Genomic DNA, 23,589 nt, shown 5'->3' with positions numbered 1-23,589 from the left:
AGGTAGAAAATTTGCTGAAGTGAAATCTTATTCGGATTTGTTGAAATGCAACATTGAGTCTGATTTTTATGAATATAAATTAAAACTGAAAGTTGGTTTTATCTGTCCTAAATACCCAAATTATTTAAAATTATTTAAAATACATTCTCCTTAACATTTTAACCTTCTTTTGTTAAAAAATACTTAAGTAAGGGACTCTGAAAACTATAGAGGAATTTCATATCTTTAGCTGTTAAACACTCCTGACCCCACTCACCCCAAGGAAATAAGGCAATCTCTCAGTTGTGCAAAGTTAAAAGCTACAAGAATGAAAGCTTAAAAAGCTCAACAGTCATGTAGCCTTAAGCCACAAAAGGCATTAACAATTCAGAGAATTTTTTTCCTATATAAAAACACTTCAAATCCAAAATCTGAAGTCTTATCAAACACATTCATTTTCTCACTTGAATGTGAAAAAAATTACTTTAAAAAAATAGCAGATAAATGATATGTAATGATATATAATGACTCTGTTAAAAGATCAAGAAGGGGCCGGGCGCGGTGGCTCAAGCCTGTAATCCCATCACTTTGGGAGGCCGAGACGGGCGGATCACGAGGTCAGGAGATCGAGACCATCCTGGCTAATACGGTGAAACCCTGTCTCTACTTAAATACAAAAAACTAGCAGGGCGACGAGGCGGCGGCGCCTGTAGTCCCAGCTACTCGGGAGGCTGAGGCAGGAGAATGGCGTAAACCCGGGAGGCGGAGCTTGCAGTGAGCTGAGATCTGGCCACTGCACTCCAGCCTGGGTGGCAGAGCAAGACTCCGTCTCAAAAAAAAAAAAAAAAAAAAAAGGATCAAGAAAATCAATTTTTAAAAATTTGTTAACACTTACAAACTTCTGCTCTGTAAAGCCATATAAATGAACATAGCACATACAAATTGAGGTAACTAGAAAAAATAGGGTTTAACTGTTGCTTTGTAAAAAAAAAAATCAGATTTCAATATTGAATTTCATATAAAAATGGTTATCTTTTCATAAATTATCAGTAATATCTAGAGTAAAATGTGAGTTACATAGGCACAAAGCTGCCGTAGAATTTCTCTTACGAAATGAGCGTTTTTGCAAGGTAGTAAAGTCAGTCTACTATGTTGTTCCAGGAAGCCTTAATTAAGTGTATCCTTGGTAGTTCTACCAGTAATGTCATGGACTCCCCTTCCCCCACACTGATTCTGCAATATTTTAAAAGCAGAAGAATCCTACATTTAGTTGACTAGAAGGAATTTTTACTTTCTTAGACTAATTCCAACTATTGTTTGAAATTAAATTTCCCATATGAGCATAAAGTGTCAAGAAAACTTTCTTTGGCATGGCACTATTAAAACGGTCTACATATGAAGATACTCAGTTTCAATCTGAGGGCATAAATCATCATTTCTTCTGTTCTCATATTTATATGGCTATAACCTATGGGCTGAATGGTACAGTCATTTTTCTCTGCAACCAAACAAGGTAAATAAATGTGATATATTGGCATATCACCCCGCCACTATGCATATGGTGCACATTAAGGTTGTATTCATTTGCCATATGAATATAATTCCTTTTTACCACATCTACTATTAGTTACAAGCAGTAAATACAGAGTTGTTTTGCTGGAACTTGAGGGCCTGCATTACATCATGGAGCACTAAACATCCTGGACCTTCTGGAGAATTTCATAGACATACTTTTAATGTCACCTGAACTTGAACACTGCCAACATACCATTTGAAAACCCTTCTTGATAAATGCTTCAAGGAAAAAAAATACAGGGTAGTTGTAGTGTGACAGTACATTCTAAATGCAGGCCCTGAAGGGAAGGTCTTGATGAGACACACACAAGAACTCTTGCTCCTGACAAAGGATCAGATCAAGAGTCATACCCAGGTATAAAATGGTTTCTTGTTCCAAGCATTACCTTCTTATTCTGAATCTAGTGAACATAAGGAACCTAAATTTAAAACACCATCCAAATAACTTCCTCAACTGTAACTTACTGAAGAGCTGTGATCAAGAAGCTAGCAGTTTATTTCTGAAGAGCTGTGATCAAGAAACAGTTTATTTCATCACAAACTGTGGTACTTTGTTTCATTAGGCAAATACTGTGCTTACTTTTTTTCCTTGCACAAAATATTTATTGTACAGTTGCAAATCCAGGTTAGGGTGGGGTAAAAGGAGGAGTAAAGTGATTGCTTTTTAAGAACTCATATGGTTCAACACAAATGTACATACCTTGACATTTGTGACCCTTAAATAATATATCACACGCAATTAAAAACAAAGTACACCTGTCTTAACCAAGTACCAATTTTCATGTTTCCCAACATTAAGTCCCCAAATGCATCCAGCAGATGGTGCTCTAGGACACCTACTTACAGACAGTAATATTGTTTTTATTACATCCACCTATATTTTGGCAAGACAAAGAATAAGAATTTATTAGTACCTTCAGTAAAACATACTAGGCTTCACAATAAAAAGGACGTAATTCCTAAATATGTGTACAAAAATATGCATACACATAAGCACATGTGCACAGAGGCAGCCAGGAAATAATTCACACCTGGACATGTTATGATACTACTTTTCTTACAGACTTGATGAGTAGTCTATGTGTATCAGTAGTATTTATAGTCACATGGCAAGATCATTCTAAATTCATTAAAAAAAATTTAGAATGCCTTAAAGTTAGAATTCATTTTTAATTATAGCAGGAATGTCTCATTAGGGTGATACTAGTAAAATTAACAACAGTAGGATTTACGGTAATGACTTAAGTGATTGATGAGCGTATAACAAAATGAAGTTTTAGACAGAGAAAAAGCAGGGCAGCTATGGCATACAGTACTTTAAAAAACAGCTCTGTGGTCTGTTAGTGCTAGCCTTATGGTTAATAAAACCTTCTTTCTAATTAATGGTGCTGAAATATTCTTAAAGAACAGAATCTTGTTGTTATGAAGAAAAGTTAGGTTTTTTTTTCAGTAGACGCCAATCCCATAAAGGAAAAAGCTGACATAGATTAGCATGTCTGATTGCAATGAGGAAAAGAAAAAAAATGCCACCTTTCAATCAAATCAAAACCAGAATGCGAGAATGGAAAATGCGAGTATTACTGAAATACACACACAAATCTATGCAACACCCTCACAGTCAGCAACCATTTGCTTCTGAAGCTGATCAAATGTGGCTTTAAAAGATATTATTCAGATATCTAAAAATACCTAGTAAACATGTAATTTTTAAAATCCAAGTTTATGAATATAAAATAGTGAATAAATAACAACTGTTTTGTATATATTCATCTTGCTTATCTAAATAAGATCGTGTGAAAGTTTAAAGTATTTATCAATGGAATACACTAGGGAACATTTTCTCCAAAATTTGAAAATGTGCACTCTGGAGAGCATTATTCTGAAGGCCAAATAACTATCTCAGGAAAAGAACTTTGGTGACAAGGCTCAGTCCTAAAACACAGAGTACTAGGACAAGGAGAGAGAGATGCCATGCTTTCATGTACAAAACATCTTTCAGTGAAATATTCTTGGTTAATTTCATTTTTTAAATCCCTAATTAAATGGAATCCTGTATTAATTTTTCTTCTCATTGAGAAAACTGCATTTTACAGGAGATAACTATTACAAAACAATAGAGTCAAAGATGAAAAACTATCTGGTATACAGGAAAATAAGCCTTTTGCTATGTAGTATAGGCAGGTTTCATAAAACATTTACACTTTTTAAAGCCCCAAATTATAGTATTTATAGGTTTTACACTTGATCTTAGCCAAAAGGCCAAGAAGTGATGTATTTATAGGTTTTATCCAGTTTGAGCTAGCCCGATTTTGCCAAAGCAGTATGTATATTAATATTAGATAATATATTTTTTAAACATTGTCATACAGCTATCAACTTTACATATAACATCAATATTAGATTTGGAAAAAACAGTGTATGTAGGCTTATGACCCTAGAAAGTAAAATGACTACCTATTCTCATTATTTTTTAAATAAAAAAACCCTGAAACAGACCTATAAAATGTAGAAAAAGCAATAACCTGGTTTTCTTTTATGTATTTTCCCTTCAAGAAAGAAAAAGTCTACAATAAAAAATGTAAAGTTGAGGTATTAATGTGCATTTATAGAACATATTGCAATTATATGTATATACACGCTTCACCACTTCTTAAAGGTCATTTACATTGTATCTAAGAGGTACAATATAGGAATACGCATAACCTAAAACCCTTCATCTGAAAAGCTCTGACTTCAGCAGCTGCATCGTGGAACCATCAATGAGCCAAAGGCTTATAAAATCCGAACCAGCTTGCATGAAACTGTTTGAAACAGTTTATACACGGTAACAATGTCTTTGTTTTTGTTTGTCATTTTCTTTTGAAAAGCGTAGACTGCATTTTCCATTTTCTATTCTAATGTGTGTAAATTCTCATTATAAGAAAAGTGCCTATTTGTCTTTCTCCTGGATTAATCTTTCAAAGCTGAAGCAAAATTAAATCGGGGCATCAGACATTATACAGGGGCTTGAAAGGATAAGGTTCACTTTGAGAAAGGTAATTTAATTCAGTCACGATACATTACAATTTTCTAAAATTTTTATTAGATGTGCTGTTATATTCTTTTATTGTTTTTATTTTCATTGCTAGCATTACTAGGAGGTAATGTCCACCATACTGCAGACAATGCGAGGGTACAGATGAAGTACACTATGAAAAATATAACATTATAATATTTACTCTAATGCCAACAAGATGGTGTTTTGTGGTGATTTATTTGCTCTAATCATCCTGTGCTTCTGATAACACCTTAACTCAGTTCTGTTGTTGCTTTCATTTTACAGACAAGACAGAAGGACCACAGCAACGCTTGGAACTTAGATTTTTTTTTTTACTACAAACCCCAGGATTTGTTCAGTCCTACTTAATTCATTTTTTAAAGGTCATACATGTAAAAACAATCTCTAGGTTGAGTTACAAAGTATTTAAATATTTGAAAATATATTTAAATGTATACATATATCATGATATATATCATACTTTCTTCCTTCTCAAAAAGCTGAAAATTCGTAACTTTAAGGTATACTTCAATTTCTGAAATGCAACAGCAATTATATACAAGTGTAGCTAGTAAGTCTTTTAGCTGCTGCTTAGAATACACAATGGTAATGACGGTGTATAACATACAGAACATGATTAAGTAAAATAAAACGAGAAACCAAGAACCCAAATATCTATGTGTGTTTGGATTTCTATATGTGCATGAAATATCTTACATTTTTAAGGCAAGGAAAAGTTCTTAAATATTTTGAGATAAATAGCAAAATGGTAGATTTATTATCTATTTTAAATCTATGTTTGCCTGAGATGAGTGAATCTCGGTAACTGGATTTACAGAAACAGGAAAAAAGAAATTGAAAGTAGTCACTTATTCTAAGAGGCCAGAAAGGAAGAAGGACCAGAATATTGTGTTCATGATGAAAAGAACATGGTACTTTTCAAAAGAATATGAAAAACAAAATCCCTGAAATTTACATCTTTATAATTTCCATTGTAATCATATAGAGATGTCTGTATAAATGTGAAATGCATGTACACCTACTCCCTGACATATACAGACACTACAATTTGATCACAAAGTCTGTATTATCAATAGCATCACAACCTTAAAATTATTTCTCATATCCTATTTGCGTAGGAAATTATCCCTTTTTTGATTAAAATAGGAAATATCTATTAGATGTTCATTGAATAAAAACTGTTTACCTACTACATCAAAGTCTATATAATGTACATAAGAAACAGCTTTGAAAAATACTTCACATATACTTCTTTTAACACTATACTAGCATTTGACTAAATGTTTTGAAAAAAAGGTTCATTTTCATACAAATATTATACATTTAAGCAAAGCTTTGAGAAGTCAATCCAAAATATGATGGCCTTAAACATATTTAGACCATTTCACAATCTGGGGTGGAGTGACAGAGCAAGGACCGAGTATTCAGGTAAAGTCATCAGGAAGAACGTGATCCTTCCTTAACCAAACACATTGCAACTTGCTTTAAATTAAGAAACTGTAAATATTTAAGAGCAGTTAAAATGCTCTATCTTCTGAAGTAAAAATCTAAAGCTATTCTTGCAGGAATTCTACAGTGTTGTCATAATCATTTTAATTAAATTCTCATTTTTCAGGTGGTCCCTTTAATTGTTTTTTCCTACTTCTTAATGTGTTTTTCTAAAGCCATTTCTTTTCTGCAGCTGTGTGCGATTGGTTTTAATGGTAGCTGCTTCCTTTTTTTGCCTTCTGTGAATTACAATTTTAAATGGTTACACATTTTTTGTTTTACTGCCTTCAGCATAGTTTCATAAAGATGTTTAAGGCTGTTGGTGAACATTTTCATTTCCCATCTGAAAACCAAGAGCCAATTTGAGTATTCCATATTGGCCTTTTATGACCTGTTTTATCTTTTAAATACGTAAATGAAAGCCTAATTTTATAAAGACTAGTTTGTTTCTATGAAATTATAATTTTATTTTGTTCTTTTAAAATATGAATTCAATAAACAAGGTAATATGTGATTGCTCTTTTATGCTGTATCTTCATGAATAAAAAACTATTTTATTTGGTGACAGCTNCATTTCCCATCTGAAAAACCAAGAGCCAATTTGAGTATTCCATATTGGCCTTTTATGACCTGTTTTATCTTTTAAATACGTAAATGAAAGCATAATTTTATAAAGACTAGTTTGTTTCTATGAAATTATAATTTTTATTTTGTTCTTTTAAAATATGAATTCAATAAACAAGGTAATATGTGATTGCTCTTTTATGCTGTATCTTCATGAATAAAAAACTATTTTATTTGGTGACAGCTATTTCCAATGAACTAGAATTTTGGATCATGAGAATAGCCTATAATATGAAACATAAGATTTCATGCTTGGATTTTAATTATCAATGGTCACAAAATGTTGATAATGAGGCTATCTGGATCATTCTTAAATTATAACTAATAAATTAAAAATACTTGATAATTCTGTTTCACTTTTACCACAACAAAAAGGTAACTTTACTGCAAAATGTTAACTCTCTACATTCTTGTAAAAGTTTACTTTAAAAATGAATCGTACTTACTGCCTGGGTTATCTCCAATCCCACTGCATTTCCCATTCCAATACCACAGCAAAAGAGTTGCATCACGTGACCCTGAGAGAATGTAGCAATTTCCCCCAATATATGAATCTGAACGAGCGAGGCAAGTGACGACATCCCAATGGCCAAACACCACTTGGATCAATTTTCCTGTAATGCAAAACAATTTTCTTTAAAATTGCTATTAAAAAAATAAAAATCCTAGTGAACAGACAACTTGTAAAACAACAAAGCCATATGAACTCTGATTGTCATAGTTCAGATTTTATAATAATTTGACATGGTCCAACCTAACAGTTTTCTTTGCATGCTAACAAGAACAACAAAGAAATACACTGAAAAGTGCTAACATTTTTGAAAGGCATATGTTAGAACTATTTCAGCAAATAATACTTGAGGACCATGGCACTGTATCATTACAAATGGCTTCTATATATTACAAATGAATCATGTTTACTAATTAAAGCAGGCCCAGGAGAACCCTTTTGGAACCATTTTAACACTTTCTTGGTTACTCTATATGATTCAAAATAAAACTTAGTTGCCTTTCTGTAAAAGTACTTATAATTTAGACGTCACTAATAAAAACCTGTCTCTGAATTACTGAAGATTTAACATATTTCTTGTTTTAAGTGATCTATACAAAGACAATATAAGTCACTTTGGAGAGCTTCTACCTTTTCAAATCAGGCTTATATGGAAATTATGATGAAAGAACTAATATATTGTGATTGCAATTTCAGCCAGGTGATTCTTTGTCTTAATCGTCTGATGAAAATTCCTTGAGGGTGCAATCAAGATGGTAATGATTGGGGACAATGGAGAGAAACCCAGTAAACTTACTATATATCTAAGCCTTCAAACACAGAACAGTTGTTCATGTAAAGGTGTCAGAAAAAAAGTAAAGCCCTCACCCTTTAAGAATCTTTGTTTAACCAGGTATGGTGGTAATAATTCACATAAACTTGTCTAAAGAATTAAGTATCTATGACACACCCCCATTCCATCTTTAGAGTTTCCAGCTAACATATTTGCTTTGACATGTCTACAGAGTCTACAGATAAATGCTATACAATGTCTACCCTTAATATTCAGCATGGCTTTTTTAAAAATAAGTTTTTATATTTTGATTATAAAATATAATTTCGATGTTCAAGGAAAAAAAGGCTACTAAGCGGAAAATTAAATAAGCCTAAATAGTTTATGTAATTAACCTGGAATACACTGTAAACTTCTTAAACGGTTAAGGTCTCAAGTACTGGCATATCAAGTGTATTTAACTTTCCAAGATAACAAATATAATATTTACATTAAATTTTTAAAATTGTTGATTTTAATAAACCTAAGGCTTATTATGAAGGCTGAAAATTTAGAAATAAAATTCTGAAATATTATCTAAATCAGATGGAAAAGTCAAATACATGTTTTCATTCATGAGTAGCAGTCTTGCATATAGCCTACTTCTAATAAATTTAAAATCAGATTCATTTCAATCTCAAGTGGCAAAACTAATATAGTACTTTTTTTCTCCTGTGATTAAGGGAGAGCAGACTTCAAAGCAAATGTCTCTAACTGCTAAATGTTCAAGATGTTCACTTTTGAATTTCTTCAACCTTTTAAGTTGACACCAAAACATTTCATTAAAAAATAAGCTTATATCAATAAATAAAGAAGAATTCAAGACTTTCAAGAATTAAAAAAATGAAGAGCAATTTAAATATGAAATATGTAATAATTTTTACTTCATTTCCAATTTACATGACAAACAGAATGTGGAGGTTTAGTGGTAAATTGGCGGGGATCAGAGTACAGGCAGGCCTTACATAGGATAAGACAAAAGTTAGGTAGCTGAAAGCAGTCTTATTAATAACTAGAAAATCAAAGGTTAAATCCATGTATTTTAACTACTGAAAGAAACTGAATACATCATATGGTGATGTGATCATAGAGAATATATATGACTTCTGCTTTAGCCTATGCCTAAATGCTGAGAGCACATAAAATATAGGTGTGATTGAAATAGATTACGTACGGGCAGGCTTATTTCAGATTTGAAACCCAACACTCAGTGGGTTGTAGGAGTGAGGATGAGTGAAATAACTAACCAGGTATTTGAGGTAGACGACACAGAGGAAACCCAGGTGTTCTTCATGCAGCAGGAGGCTTGCAAAGAACAGCTATTCACTTGGTAACTTAATTTCCAACTCATGTGAGGACAAAGGGAAAAAATTTAGCTGTAAAGATGGGATGGATTGAATATAGGAGCAGAATTTTACAAGAGTCACATGTTAATTCTCATGAGCTGAAGTCACTGCTCTGTTTCTCCAATGTCAGTGTAAGGAAACATGCATTCAGTCACGGTGGTTCCTTTTTAAAATTTTTAGTGTTTTGATTGTTTTCCAAAGAGTTATCACAATTAATTTTCATTCAACAAATACCAAGCACCTATTAAGTGCCCAGCATTAGGCCTTCTTACCTGTATACAGTACAGTGGTGAACAAACATGGTCCCTGCCCTCAGCCTTTACAGTCTTGTGGGGCAGACAGTCATCAAACAAACTCAAACAGGTATATAATTATGAATAGGGATAAGTATTATAAAAGAAAAGAACAAGGTTGGATTAATGACAATAACAAGAGAGAACAAATTTACACTGGGTGTCAGGGAAGATCTAAATGAGAGAGTGACATTTAACCAGTTACATCTAAAGGGTTTTATATGTTAACACAAATTAACTTTATTCTTTACAATTTATACTTTGGGCTCAACTCTGGAACACATTATTTTTTTAAGTTTACTTTTTCCTGTTCTGGCAGCCTTCCTCAGCAATATTTGTTATTGTTCTAAGGTTGAGGTTCACTCCTCCTAAATAAATCACAGCATATAAATACCTGCTGCTCTTTTTGGTAAATTATTTTCTGATAATCTCATAAGTGTTCCTCAACCTTAGTTTTTGTTTCCTTTAATACCAGTCCACCTCTCCACACACTAATATCAAATATTACCACAAGCACTAGAATATCCCTTTTTTGACAGAACAAATTTTCTAGTTAATGTTTTATTTGACAGCTGTGCTACAAATAAAAAAATTCAAGCTCAGGACTCTGCACCACTGAATCTAAAATGTGGCCTGAAAATAATTCCGACTGCCAGGGGAAGGTTTTATTGTTGCCTCTGCTGTTCTGGTTGTGACCCGAAAACATGATTTATGTTTAAAGAATTTCCTGTTACAACCCATGTTTCTCCTCCCTCCCCGCCAATCTAATAAGAGAAGGATTTTTTTTTTTTTTGGCTTGTGTGCTAAAATATAATTGAATGGAACACTTGTGTTAGCTTTGCCATTATATATTACTGATCATACGATTTTCCCTTGATTCTCTGCTAAACTTAAGAAAAAATATTTAATATTCCTGTTGTAAAAACACAGACACATATTTACCCTAACTGAAAGTATTTTGAATAAAACTAGCATCAGAGTTTTTATACAAGATATTAAGAAAGACACCAGGACTATCATTTGAGATTTTTTTTCTACAACTTTTCTGGTAAGTATAAATATTTTTATTTCACAAGTTAAGTCACTGAAATGAAGTTTAAAGCTATTCCTTATTTATATGTTTTATACAACAAATGCACACATTTTTAAAGACAGTACATTAGAACGTATTTTGAAAGAAGGAAAAGAATGACATCAGGTTTATTAAGTCTAACGTAACATGGCAGACATACTAGGAACTTAGTGTTACAAAGTATAGCATTTTCCGAAAAAAATCAGTGACTGACTGGTAACACCTGGATGAGACAACATGGTATGATCACAAAGCGTGCTATATTTAAAATTAAAAGAGCTAGGTCCAAGGCCCACTTGTGTCACTATTAGCTATATAAATTTCAGCAAGTTACATAATCTCTCTAAACCTTAGTTTTATCACCTGAAAAATGGGGATAAGACACCTGTTTACTTCACAGGATTACTGTGAGACTGAAACAGTGGTATGTGAAAGAATTTTATAAATTCTATAAAATTGTGTGAATATAGGATTTCAATTATTAGTATTATATGAAAGTGAAGTTAGCTTTACTCTACACATATTAATATTGTCTTTAAAAAACAATAATATAGAATATTAACAAACTAAAAACACTCAAATGTCAAAACCAAAGATTGACATGGTTTATGATTCCATTTATATGACATTCTGAAAAAGGCACAACTAAAGATGAGGAATAGATTAGTTGTTGCCAGGAGGTTGAGGGTGGGGTAAAAAGCTGACTTCTAGTAGGTGGCACAGGGTATTTGGGGGTACTCTGCACCTTGATTGTGGTGGTGGTGAATTACTCTATGGTTTTCATTGTAAACCAAAAAGAGTGGTTTACAGTTCTATTAGTTCTATTTTACAGTGAAAATTCATTTTCATGTTTAAAATTTATTTCAATCACTTAAAAGTATGTGGAAAACAATATGAAGTCCAAAAGAATATTTGAGAAAATCTCCAGGAGTTTAAGACCACCTTGGACAACAGAGTGAGACCTCTGTCTCTATAAAATTAAAAAAAAAAAAAAAGAGAAATAGCTTTTCTTTTTTTGTGTGCCTGTGGTCCCAGCTACTTGGGAGGCCGACGCAGGAGGATCACCTGAGCCCAGGAGTTTGAGGCTGCAGTGAGCCGTAACTGTGCCACTGTACTCCAACTGTTGCTTACACTGTCTCCAACTGTGTCTTTAAGCAGAAAACAAAGACATATCCAAGACTCCAAGAGGAGTGTTTAGGTTCAATGGTAATCTACCCCATAGACTTAAACATCTAGTAAAAGCCCAAATAATCAGAAAGGCTTGAATGGTGATGTTTTCTTTCCTATACCTACAGAATAAAGATGGAAACTATGAGAAAACCACATCATCAATTCCATATAACAAACAATAAAGATAAAAAAGATGTTCAAGAACAAACTCCTTGAATAACCAAAAATTAATTGCTCTATAAACTATATTAAAGCAGGAGTATGGACTCAAACATTTTATAAAGATTATTAACAAGACTGAAAGATGATTTACCATAAAGCATTCAAATAACTAGAAGTTTTAATTTAAAAGATTTTTCAATTCCTACAACATTAAATAAAGATAAATGTAAGCCTTTGTTTCAGTTGAATATCTAATTTCACAGTATACAGTCATGAACTTTATAACAACTTTTTGGTCAACGATGGACCACATATATGATGGTGGTCCCATGATATTATAATGAAGCTGAAAAATTCCTGTCACCTAGTGACATCAGAGCTGTGGTAACATTGTAGTGCAACGCATCACTAATGTTTGTAGTGATGCTGGTATAAAAGGACTTATTGCACTGCCAGATATATAAAGATACAGTACATACAATATGTACAGTGCATAATACTTGATAATAAATAACTCTGTTACTGGTTTATGTACTTATTATCCAATACTTTTTATTGTTAAAGTATATTCTTTCTACGTATAAAAAGTTGATTCTAAAATAGGCACAGGCAAACCCTTCAGGAGGTATTCCAAAAGGCACTGTTATCATAGGAGATGAAAGCTCCACGCATGTTCTTGCCCCTGAAGACCTTCCAATGGGGTAAGAATGTGGAGGTGGAAGACAGTGATATTGATGATCCTGACCCCTATGGACGCCTAGCCTAATTTATACATTTTGTCTTAGTTTTCTAAAATTTTTTAAAATAGAAAAAAGCTATACAATAAGGATATATAGAAAATATTTTTGTACAGCTGTACAATGTGTTTTAAGCTATGTGTTATTACAAGAGTTGAAAAGTTTAAAATCATTAAAAAGTTTATGAAGTAAAAAAGTTTCAGTAAGCCAATTATTACTAAAGAAAAAATTCTAAAAACAAATTTAGTGTAGTCTAAGTGTACAGAGTTTTATAAAGTCTACAGTGGTGTACAGTCATGTCCTAGGCCTTCATATGCACTCACCACTCACTCACTGACACCCAGCGCAACTTCCAGTCCTGCAAGCTCCATTCATGGGAAGTGCCCTATACGGGTATGCCAGTTTTTATCTTTTATTACTATTATTTTTTACTTGCAGAAGACAATGGAATGGTTTTATCTTTTATACCATATTTTTACCATACCTTTTCCATTTTTAGATGTGTTTAAACACACAGATACTTACCATTGTGTTACAGTTGCCTACAGTATCCTGTATAGTAGTATGCTGTACAGATTTGCAGCCTAGGAGCAATAGGTGACCCCACATAGCCTAAGTGTATCCTGGGATAGCCCGTCTAGCTTTTGTAAGTATACTCTATGATGTTGCACAATGATAAAATCCCCTAACAATGCATTTATCGTAATGTATGCCTGTTAAGAAACATGACTGTGTATCAATTAGCTCTAATGAATTACTATCTCATTTTCATTATTTTAAATATTAAACTATATATTTACTATAACTTTATTTCATCCTCTAACAGTTTATAAAATATTTTAAGGGACACCATTAAATTTCTCAATGTTTCTCAGTTTCTTATATGCAAACTTTTATAGACATTTACTCAGCCACATCTCCTGTAGTAACACTGAGCTCAGCTTGGTTTGTCCCTGAGGGAGATGCATGTAAATGAATATATAGACTTAAAATTTTTATATTTTAACAAGAGCTCCTGTCACATATAAAATCAATAGTCAGCTACTTTTCTTCATGATGGTGTAGATTTCAGCAAGATTCTATCCAGAATTGGGTGGAGGCAAGATATCTACTGCCAAGAGTTAGACTTAATGAGTCTTTCAAGTAAGAAAAAGAAAATCCTTTAAATAATACAAAAGTGAGAAATACACTTCCATGTATGTGCACCTGCCATAAGATTATGCATATACTCATGCATGGTATTTACATACCAGGATTTGCCTTCAAAATGAATCATTTATTCTGTAACCATGAACTTGGGTCACAAACCTACTATAAAAAACTCTCTTACAAACAGGCTGAAGCAAATTTAATAGTGAACTATATATAGTAGATTATTATTTGAAGAGGGAAAACAATGCCCTCTTTTCCTTATTTTGTAAATTTTAGGATTTTGTAATTTTTGGAAGGAAGCAGATGAGAATGCATCGTAAGCCTCTCAATGCTACTTATAGTAAACTTTAGTTCACTGATAAAATGAAAATTACCTGTGTCTGTAGAATAGACTCTGAAACTCTTATCCCAGAAGCCACAGACGAGAATATAGCGGTTGTCTGAAGTGATGACAAAGCACTGGGAATGCACTTGAATACTTTGGTCTAAAAGGTCAGTGATTTGCCTCCTGTGCATTCCTGTATTGCTGGCTGTAAGAATAGGGAGGAAAAACAACTATTAAACCCACATGGGCAAAGAAATCCTATAGTGAGGAAGAAGAGGAGACACATTCCCAGATAAGAGTACTTGATCCTTAATTTTAAGTATAATAATTGAAAAACCAAGTAGGAAAACATATCCAATTGCTGGAAAATGTGGGTAGCTAAATTCAATATCTCAGTTAAAAAGTTTTGCTTAAGGAAAGAGAGAATAACATACTACAATTTAAAAATAGAACACAATTCACAGAACATGCTTTCTAGCTCTTGGGCAGAACCAAACTGGATTACAATCTCCAGATTGCATCACAGTTAGGTTTGTGTTCCTGACAATCTCATTACATTTATTGTCATGAGAATGGTTCATGTTGTGACAATCTATTACTTTTAACATTTTGTCACAAGGAAGAGATATTAGGATTTAAATGTCATATATTTGAAATATTGTAGCATCTTGTACTACTTTGGCTTTAACGGGTCTTTAATTTGACTAGATGGGAACTCCCATTTCCCCTGTTTACAACTGCACTTGCATGTAAGGAAAGGGTAGAATGACTGTTTATTAAAGATTCCTGTAATTGAAGAAGTCAAAGCACAGCAGACTGCCACTTTCTTACTCCTTATTTAAGCAATAAAACAAGACAGCCTTGGCAGTGTGTTTTCAAAGTGCTACAGAGCACCTGAGATGGGGTTTGTCACAAAGAAAAAGGTCAGACATAGAGCAACACTGAGCACATGGGAAGAGTAATAATCGTCCAGAAATATAACATCGAGTGTGCCATTATCAGAAACGGAATCTTCACTGAGATGCCTTTTTTGGCATTGAGGCCAACCAAATAGAAAGCTTTGTTTCTAGTGATCTAAGGGTTATTTTACCATCATCTCTCCAGTACAAATAAGGATTCTTATGCTGCTAAAGAAATTTGATTGTACCAGAAATCAGAACAAACAAACTTCTGCATCTGATTATTAAGCTTTTCACCATAATTTTCATTTTTTTGAAAAATCAAACATAGAAAAATATTTATATTCTATTCATTGTATGTAATAACTATGTTAATGTGGGTAGTTTAATAGAAAGCTCAGAAAGTAAAATAGAAGAAAAAAAAGTGTTCAAAATACTCTCCAGTGCTGTGCTGGGAACCACTGGGGACACAGAGGACTGATGGATCTGCTGCCCTCATGGCACACACAAAACGGCACACATGTACACATGCATGTGCAACACTGCAGAAATTCTGCTACTGTCTGTGGACACAACCATTTAAGATTATTGGATAACTGTTTGATAATGGAGGCTTCATATGCTTTTGGAGGATTAATGGGCTAGAAAGTGACAGCAGTAGTAAAAAGGGCAGAATCCTAGTTGGGAATCATTGTTTCCCTCTTCTAACAAAGGGAAGTTGCTGGCAGATGACAAAACCTTTTATAGATATCAGTGTTATTACAGAGAGACAGTGTCCACCAACTGCAATCAGGTATCCCACTGCAATGAAGTTTTGTGACACAATTTTTTTTTTTTTAATTCCAAGAAACCTAGCAATTAAAACAAGGTATGTGGTACTTTCTGCACTGGTTACTGCAGTACTTTATTCCACATGAGAGCTGTAAACATGTTTATTCTTGTCAGTATTTATATGACTTTTGTTCCTATGATATAAACTTTTGCTGAACTTTCTTAGGGGATTGGGGTGATCTCTTGGGAGGACCTCAACAGATTTGGGCATGTACATAATTTTGAACTGAGTGACTACAAAGTACCCATGGGGAAAGGCTGATGCCCCCTCAGCACACACATGAACTATTTTCTAAGCAAGTGCTTGCTTGTAATTTAACATTGCCAAGTCCCCCATCCAGCTAAGGTATATTTATCTAGATAAGCAGTCTTCAAACTAGGATGTGCATACCCCTGGAGGTATAACACTTCCTAAGGGATACACAGGTTCAGAAGTTAAAACCAGTAAGTTTCTAATTCCTCAACTTTAATATATTCTACTGCTTGAAATTGATTTGCCTGAGAACTCTCCTATGAGTTTTCCCTTCTTACCTCATCTTTCTCTTGCCCTTCTTCTACTAGATAAAATAAAGACATATTTCCCTTCCACACAGAATCTTACTATGTGCTGTACCCCAGAGTTTAATTTCTTGTCCCCAATAAAGGGACAATTCAAAATACTGAGATGATACTGAAAAGTGAATGTGTAAGTATCAAATCATTCTGCAAGTCAGGTGGTTTCCAATTTACTTCTTTCAATAAAATGGAATGAGGATCCAGTCATGCTGCCAATTGGTAGATCATTAAAAATAAGTTTTAAAGATAGACTGTTAAAATTATAGATAATAATAAACCATAAAAATAACTCTTAGTGATAGATCACTATATGAATTGCCACTAATGCAGAAAGGGTTCAAAGATTTGAGTGGTACAGTTGCAACAAAGCTCTTTCCTGGCTATTTTCTTAAGTGAGTAACACTGCTCAGATGTTCCAGTTATAAAAACAAGTAAGATAGACCTGATGATGATGAATTTTCAATAAATGTTCATTTTATGTAAATAAACATTTGTTAAACTTTATAATAATATGATTATAATACATTAATATTTGTAATAATCACTTGATACAGATAAGTTTATTTTAAAAGTTGAGCCTTATGGTCATAAGAAATTTTAAAATTTAAATTGAATACATATGCTTAATTTTGCAAACACATTTTTATAGTTGAAAAGCAAAATGGGGTAATCAATTTTTTTAAAGTTAACATAAAATTATGTGGGGGAAGTAAAATGAAAACATAAAATTCAAGATAAAAAAGTAACAATGTGAAATTTCCATATGTTAATGGGTTTTCAATGTATTTTTTAGAAACAGAAAATACTGAGTATCAGTTCACTCTGATATTTAGATTCTACTGTACATCTTAAAATTTTGTTTACTTATAACATTATAAAATCTTGTTTACTGAGTATCAATTCATGTGTCTTTATTGTAGCATGATTTATAATCCATTGGGTATATACCAAGTAATGGGATCGCTGGGTCAAATGGTATTTCTAGTTCTAGATCCTTGAGGAATCGCCACACTATTTTCCACAATGGTTGAACTAGTTTACAATCCCACCAACAGTGTAAAAGTGTTCCTATTTTTCCACATCCTCTCCAGCACCTGTTGTTTCCTGACTTTTTAATGATTGCCGTTCTAACTGGTGTGAGATTGTATCTCATTGTGGTTTTGATTTGCATTTCTCTGATGGCCAGTGATGATGAGCATTTTTTCATGTGTCTGTTGGCTGCATAAATGTCTTCTTTTGAGAAGTGTCTGTTCATATCCTTCACCCACTTTTTGATGGGGTTTTTTGTTTTTTTCTTGTAAATTTGTTTGAGTTCTTTGTAGGTTCTGGATATTAGCCCTTTGTCAGATGAGTAGATTGCAAAAATTTTCTCCCATTCTGTAGGTTGCCTGTTCACTCTGATGGTAGTTTCTTTTGCTGTGCAGAAGCTCTTTAGTTTAATTAGATCCCATTTGTCAATTTTGGCTTTTGCTGCCGTTGCTTTTGGTGTTTTAGACATGAAGTCCTTGCCCATGCCTATGTCCTGAATGGTACTACCTAGGTTTTCTTCTAGGGTTTTTATGGTATTAGGTCTAACATTTAAGTCTCTAATCCATCTTGAATTAATCTTCGTATAAGGAGTAAGGAAAGGATCCAGTTTCAGCTTTCTACTTATGGCTAGCCAATTTTCCCAGCACCATTTATTAAATAGGGAATCCTTTCCCCATTTCTTGTTTCTCTCAGGTTTGTCAAAGATCAGATGGCTGTAGATGTGTGGTATTATTTCTGAGGACTCTGTTCTGTTCCATTGGTCTATATCTCTGTTTTGGTACCAGTACCATGCTGTTTTGGTTACTGTAGCCTTGTAGTATAGTTTGAAGTCAGGTAGCGTGACGCCTCCAGCTTTGTCCTTTTGACTTAGGATTGTCTTGGCAATGCGGGCTCTTTTTTGGTTCCATATGAACTTTAAAGTAGTTTTTTCCAATTCTGTGAAGAAAGTCATTGGTAGTTTGATGGGGATGGCACTGAATCTATAAATTACCTTGGGCAGTATGGCCATTTTCACAATATTGATTCTTCCTATCCATGAACATGGTATGTTCTTCCATTTGTTTGTGTCCTCTTTTATTTCATTGAGCAGTGGTTTGTAGTTCTCCTTGAAGAGGTCCTTTACATCCCTTGTAAGTTGGATTCCTAGGTATTTTATTCTCTTTGAAGCAATTGTGAATGGGAGTTCACTCATGATTTGGCTCTCTGTTTGTCTGTTACTGGTGTATAAGAATGCTTATGATTTTTGCACATTGATTTTGGAGGATACATGGTGTTAAAGAATTCTTTCAGCAGGTAGAAGTGTAAAGTCTATTGACCGTTGATCTAGGGCAGGGACAGCAAAACTGGGGCCAAAGGCTGAATCCTGCCCATGACTGGTTTTGTATATGTAGTTTTATTAGAAAAGAGCTATGTTCATTTATTTGTGTTTTATTTATGGTGGCTTTTGTGCTATACTGGTAGAGTTAAGAACAGCTTGAGTTTCCCTTATCTAAAACACTTGGGACCAGAAGTGTTTTAGATTTCAGATTTTTTTTTCAGATTTTGGAATATTTTCATATATTGAGATATCTTGGGAATGACAGGCAAGTCTAAACACAAAATTAATTTGTGTTTCATATGAACCTGATATATATATAATATATATAGATATATATGAGATATTTACATGAGATATATATATATGGCCTGAAGGTAATTTTATATAATATTTTAAATAATTTTGTGCCTGACATACAGTTTGGACTGTGTTTTGAATGTGACCTGTCACATAAGGTCAGGTGTGGAATTTTCCACTTGTGGTGTCATGTTGGTCTTAAAAAAGTTTCAGAGTTTGGAGTATTTGGGGCTTGGGATTTGTAGATTAGAGGGACTCAACCTAAAATATTTACTATCTGGCCCTTTACTGAAAAAGTTTACCCATGCTTACCCTACAGGGTTACAACAATTGCTGAATTCATTTAATTAGACTCGATAGCGTAGCATATTCATTGTCAAGGTGCAAAGAAAATGTTGGGTCTAAAATTCAGAAATAATGCTTTAAATGACTCAGCAAATGGGCTTTATTGTTTTCCTGACTTTTAAACTACCCAAGTGAGCATTTTAGTTTTTTTAATATATGGCAAATCATATCTACTCAAAACAAAACAAGATTTAAGAACCAGAGTGGTATTTATCCTTCATATAGATAATTATATATTAGATTTCTGTTTGTACTTGGGGAAATGATAAATGAATTGGTTTAGAGCTTAAGGTTATTTTTATTCATCCTGATAGTCTATCTGCTAATGGTAGCCATTTAGCTCTCCATTGAAACAATGGCTTTTAAAGACAAAAATCGTAAACTATATATAGGGAACATCTTGGATTTCAAAATAATAAACCTGCTCATTCATATGCTTTCTTTAAAAACATTAAAATTCTAACAAATTTATTTGTGCCTGGAAAATCTGACAAAATTACAAGCCAAATATCTATGCCGATAGCATTACCCCACAGGTAGGCAAGTTTTTATTCTAAAAGTTATTAAATAACATCTTCAAAATCGAGGCTTAACATTCTTAGTGATGCCACATTTGAAATCCCCACACGTAAGGATGAAAAATACTAAACTAGAGATTTCAACTAATCTACTCAAAAAGCATAATAGCAATTAAATATTCTAAGTCATCTGCTGCAGATGCTCATTTCATCCCAATGGCTCTTTCTGGTCGCCTCCCTATTTTTTTCTCCCCTGAACAAATTTAACCTCCAATGGCAATTTATTGGGTTGTAGGACCCTAGGAAAATGAATACAAATATCTTAACACTACCATTGGCTGGGCAATATATTTCCACTTTGAAACTGCTCTGCAATTGCACATTAATCCCCTCAGACTGAACAGAGGGTCTAGGAAGAAAGGATTGATCTCCTTTAATGATGAAACCCTGGCACTACAGTTTTATTTTTCATAACACAGTGCTGCTAAGAACCCCACTGTTATTATGAAAATTTTCCCAGCAAAGGAGCTCCATCACATTACCGGGGCACCAATTCATCATAACGTGCCTCGCTCCTGCTCATCAACAAGTCTGAGTGATGAAAAGATCCAATATTATCCTGACAGTACTTCATGGGCATTCTCAATCACACATTATTACAGCATCCATATTAATTTTCAGTGACACGCGTCCTAGGCCTGTTCAAATTAGGCAAACCAACGAGGGGGAGTTGATGAAATACCAGCATAGCCACAGCTCATTGCATTCCAATTTGCATGCAAATGGTTTATCAGGAAAATTCCATTCCCAGCAACCAGCAAGTGAAAAACAACTGTAATCTACACTTCAGGGCCACCATACAGAGCTTAATGAATCGCAAAGAGAGAAGGAAGTGACAGACCTACGAGAGGATCGATTTCCACTGGCAGCTGGTATGGCTGGTCTTGTACAGCACCTTGATGAGCTGGAATCCACAAAAGATAAAGAAAAAAGGCATTATTTTTTATATACTAAACTACATAAAAATGCATAAGTCAAACCTTATGTAGAATTGTTTCCAACCTCTAAATCTTTCATGCAGTTTTGTGAAATTTAAAGAACAAAAATCCAGGTGCTTTTGTGGCTAGCTTATTAAACATTTATTTTAGATTAGTGCCACTCTGAACATGTGCCATCAGCAGTGGCTCCAGTCCTAGGCCATAAGCTATAGCAGATGCTTGACTGGCAACCTCTGATGCTGCAACAAAACAAAATTAAGTGGTAAAGCGCACTGAAAACAAAATGTGACAACCATCTGGTGACTGTAGCAAATACTATTTTTTTGTTATTTCTTAAAAAGGCAGTTTTGAATGCTGCAGCACAAAGGATCCACAAAAATGTCAATTTATGATGGAGAAAGGGAAAGCTCTAAGTCAGGGAACATTTAGTGTTTCATCCATCACTTAAAATCAATTGAAAGTTTGAATAAAAATAAAGAAAGCTATCCGCAGATAAATGTTTTAGTTAAATGCATTTGGCTGAAATATTTTCTTAAAGATTGGATTGAGGGTTTAAAAAGAAGTTTTATTAATATTTAATATTTCCATGGTTTCAATTTAAAAATACTCTGAGAAGGAGATGAATAACAAAAATCAATCTATCCTAAGAATACTTTGTTCAATTCTCAAAATGGTTTTAAAGATTCAGGCGTATTTATTTTATAATTGAAGAGAGGTTTTGCAGGCTGTTTCCCTGTGAAAGGGAGAAGGAGTTTCGGTAGAGAGGAAGTATATTAGGAATCAGGAACTACCTGATGCAACCTTGTGCAAATCATAAACCCTAAAACAGGGTTCAGAATAGATACTCTTTTCAGCTTCATGGTTCTGATAGTTAAATTCTGGGCCCTTTTCGAAACTATTTTCCCCAAACGACTCAGCCATTTGCCCTGCGCAGTATCTACTTTTTATAGATTCACAAGCATTCACATTATTGCTTGGTTGGTATTAGAGCTCTGCTTAATGCCATTGATACCGGTGGGTTGAGGGAGGTCCCCAAACACCAGTGGGACCTCAACCCTGGCTGGTGACCAGGTTCTTGACACTGTGGTGAGAAGAAACTCAAGGACAAGTCAGAAAACAGTGAAAGTATGGAGATTTATTGCAAAGCAAAAAGTACACACTCAAAAGGGGAGTGTGGGTGTTCTCAAAAGAGAGCCGTGGACAAGGAGGGTTGGGGTTCCTGTCTTTATGGGTTTCTTTAACCAAGGGGTGGAATGTTCATGAAGATTCCCGGAAAAAGGTGGCGATTTCTCAGAACTGTGGTGCCATCCATTTTTACACCAAACAGAAGTGCCCTGGAACTGTCATGGCACTGGTGCGTGTGTGATTTGTATGTTAATGAGCATATAATGAGGTCCTATGTGAAACCTAGATCAAATTCAGCACTATGTTGGGTCCAGACAGTCTCAGCCAGCTTGTCCTGCACCCTGGTTTTTCAGGGTCTTCTCACCTCCTAGCTTCTGCAGCTATTTCAACAGTTTCCTTTCGATAGTCAAGAAACTGCTGCCTGGAATTTTCTATTCTCCTGTGATTACCCTGTATTATTCCTGTCTTACCATCAGATTTTAGGAAATCTATCTGTCTTGGAGGGGCTGAAAATAAGTATGGGGTACATTTCAATAAGTTCATTAGATTATTTTAAACTTACTCTGTTATAGTTTCTCCAGTTAGTAAATACCAACTTTTTAAGAATGTTTGGAAGGTCATTAATACTGATAAAATACCTAAGTACAGTACTGGCACTAGAAATTACAGTATGTATAAGAAACTAAAGTAGCTGAAGAAAAGAAACCACAATGACTTTTTAAAAACAAAAAACAAAAAACCCAAAAGGTATTTGTCTTTGCTGATTACTGGCTATGCTGGTAAAGAAATCACAGGATACTCACCAGGGAGGACCAGGAAAAATGCACCACAGCCTCTGGTCTACCCAATAGTGCCACTTACTTCCAGCAATACCAGTGTCTATCAAAAGTAATACCTTTAGAATTTTTCTCTACTTCTCTGATAATCTAAGATCTTAGAAACATTAAAACCAAACTGTCAGTGAAATGGGTTTAAGGCGGTTTGGTCATTCCTCAAATCCCACTTCTGCCACCGACTGGCTGTACGACTTTGGTCAAGTTATGTAATCTCTTATGTTTCAATTTCCTGATCTATAAAATAGGTTAGATGGGTTAGATTGAACCATATGAAATTGCCAATACCTGACTGTTTTGACCTATTAAAAAATGCAATTTCATATGGTTTCAACCTAAGTACAGAACCTACATCCTCAGGTTGTTAAGGAGATTGAGTTAATATACATACAATGATTAAAACACTACTTGAAGAGTCATGAAAGTTTATCTACTCCAGCCGTGTTTTGCCAGTGAGGACACTGAGCCCAGGGAGCTCGCCTTATTCTGCATCAAATATGCCCCGTCAGTGGCAGAGTTTGAGCCCTGGTTTTCTCAG

General features: G+C 34.0%; 1 protein-coding gene across 2 annotated transcripts in view; it reads right to left on the bottom strand.

The window, feature by feature from the left end:
* Positions 1-23,589, bottom strand: part of LOC108522453 (lipopolysaccharide-responsive and beige-like anchor protein) — a 157,880-nt gene that overhangs the window by 31,360 nt on the left and 102,931 nt on the right. For both annotated transcript variants that reach the window (XM_017862664.1, XM_017862663.1), the window contains exons 5-7: positions 20,997-21,059; positions 14,353-14,508; positions 7,171-7,338 (exon numbers count right to left, since the gene is read on the bottom strand). In XM_017862664.1, the coding sequence (XP_017718153.1) occupies positions 7,171-7,338; positions 14,353-14,508; positions 20,997-21,059 (387 nt within the window). The remainder of the gene's footprint in view (positions 1-7,170; positions 7,339-14,352; positions 14,509-20,996; positions 21,060-23,589) is intronic.

Source organism: Rhinopithecus bieti, unplaced genomic scaffold (genome assembly GCF_001698545.2).
Source record: "Rhinopithecus bieti isolate Rb0 unplaced genomic scaffold, ASM169854v2 scaffold_64281, whole genome shotgun sequence".
Lineage (NCBI taxonomy): Eukaryota > Metazoa > Chordata > Mammalia > Primates > Cercopithecidae > Rhinopithecus > Rhinopithecus bieti.
Note: the sequence above shows the minus strand (reverse complement) of the source record. Positions and strands in the feature narration are given on the sequence as shown.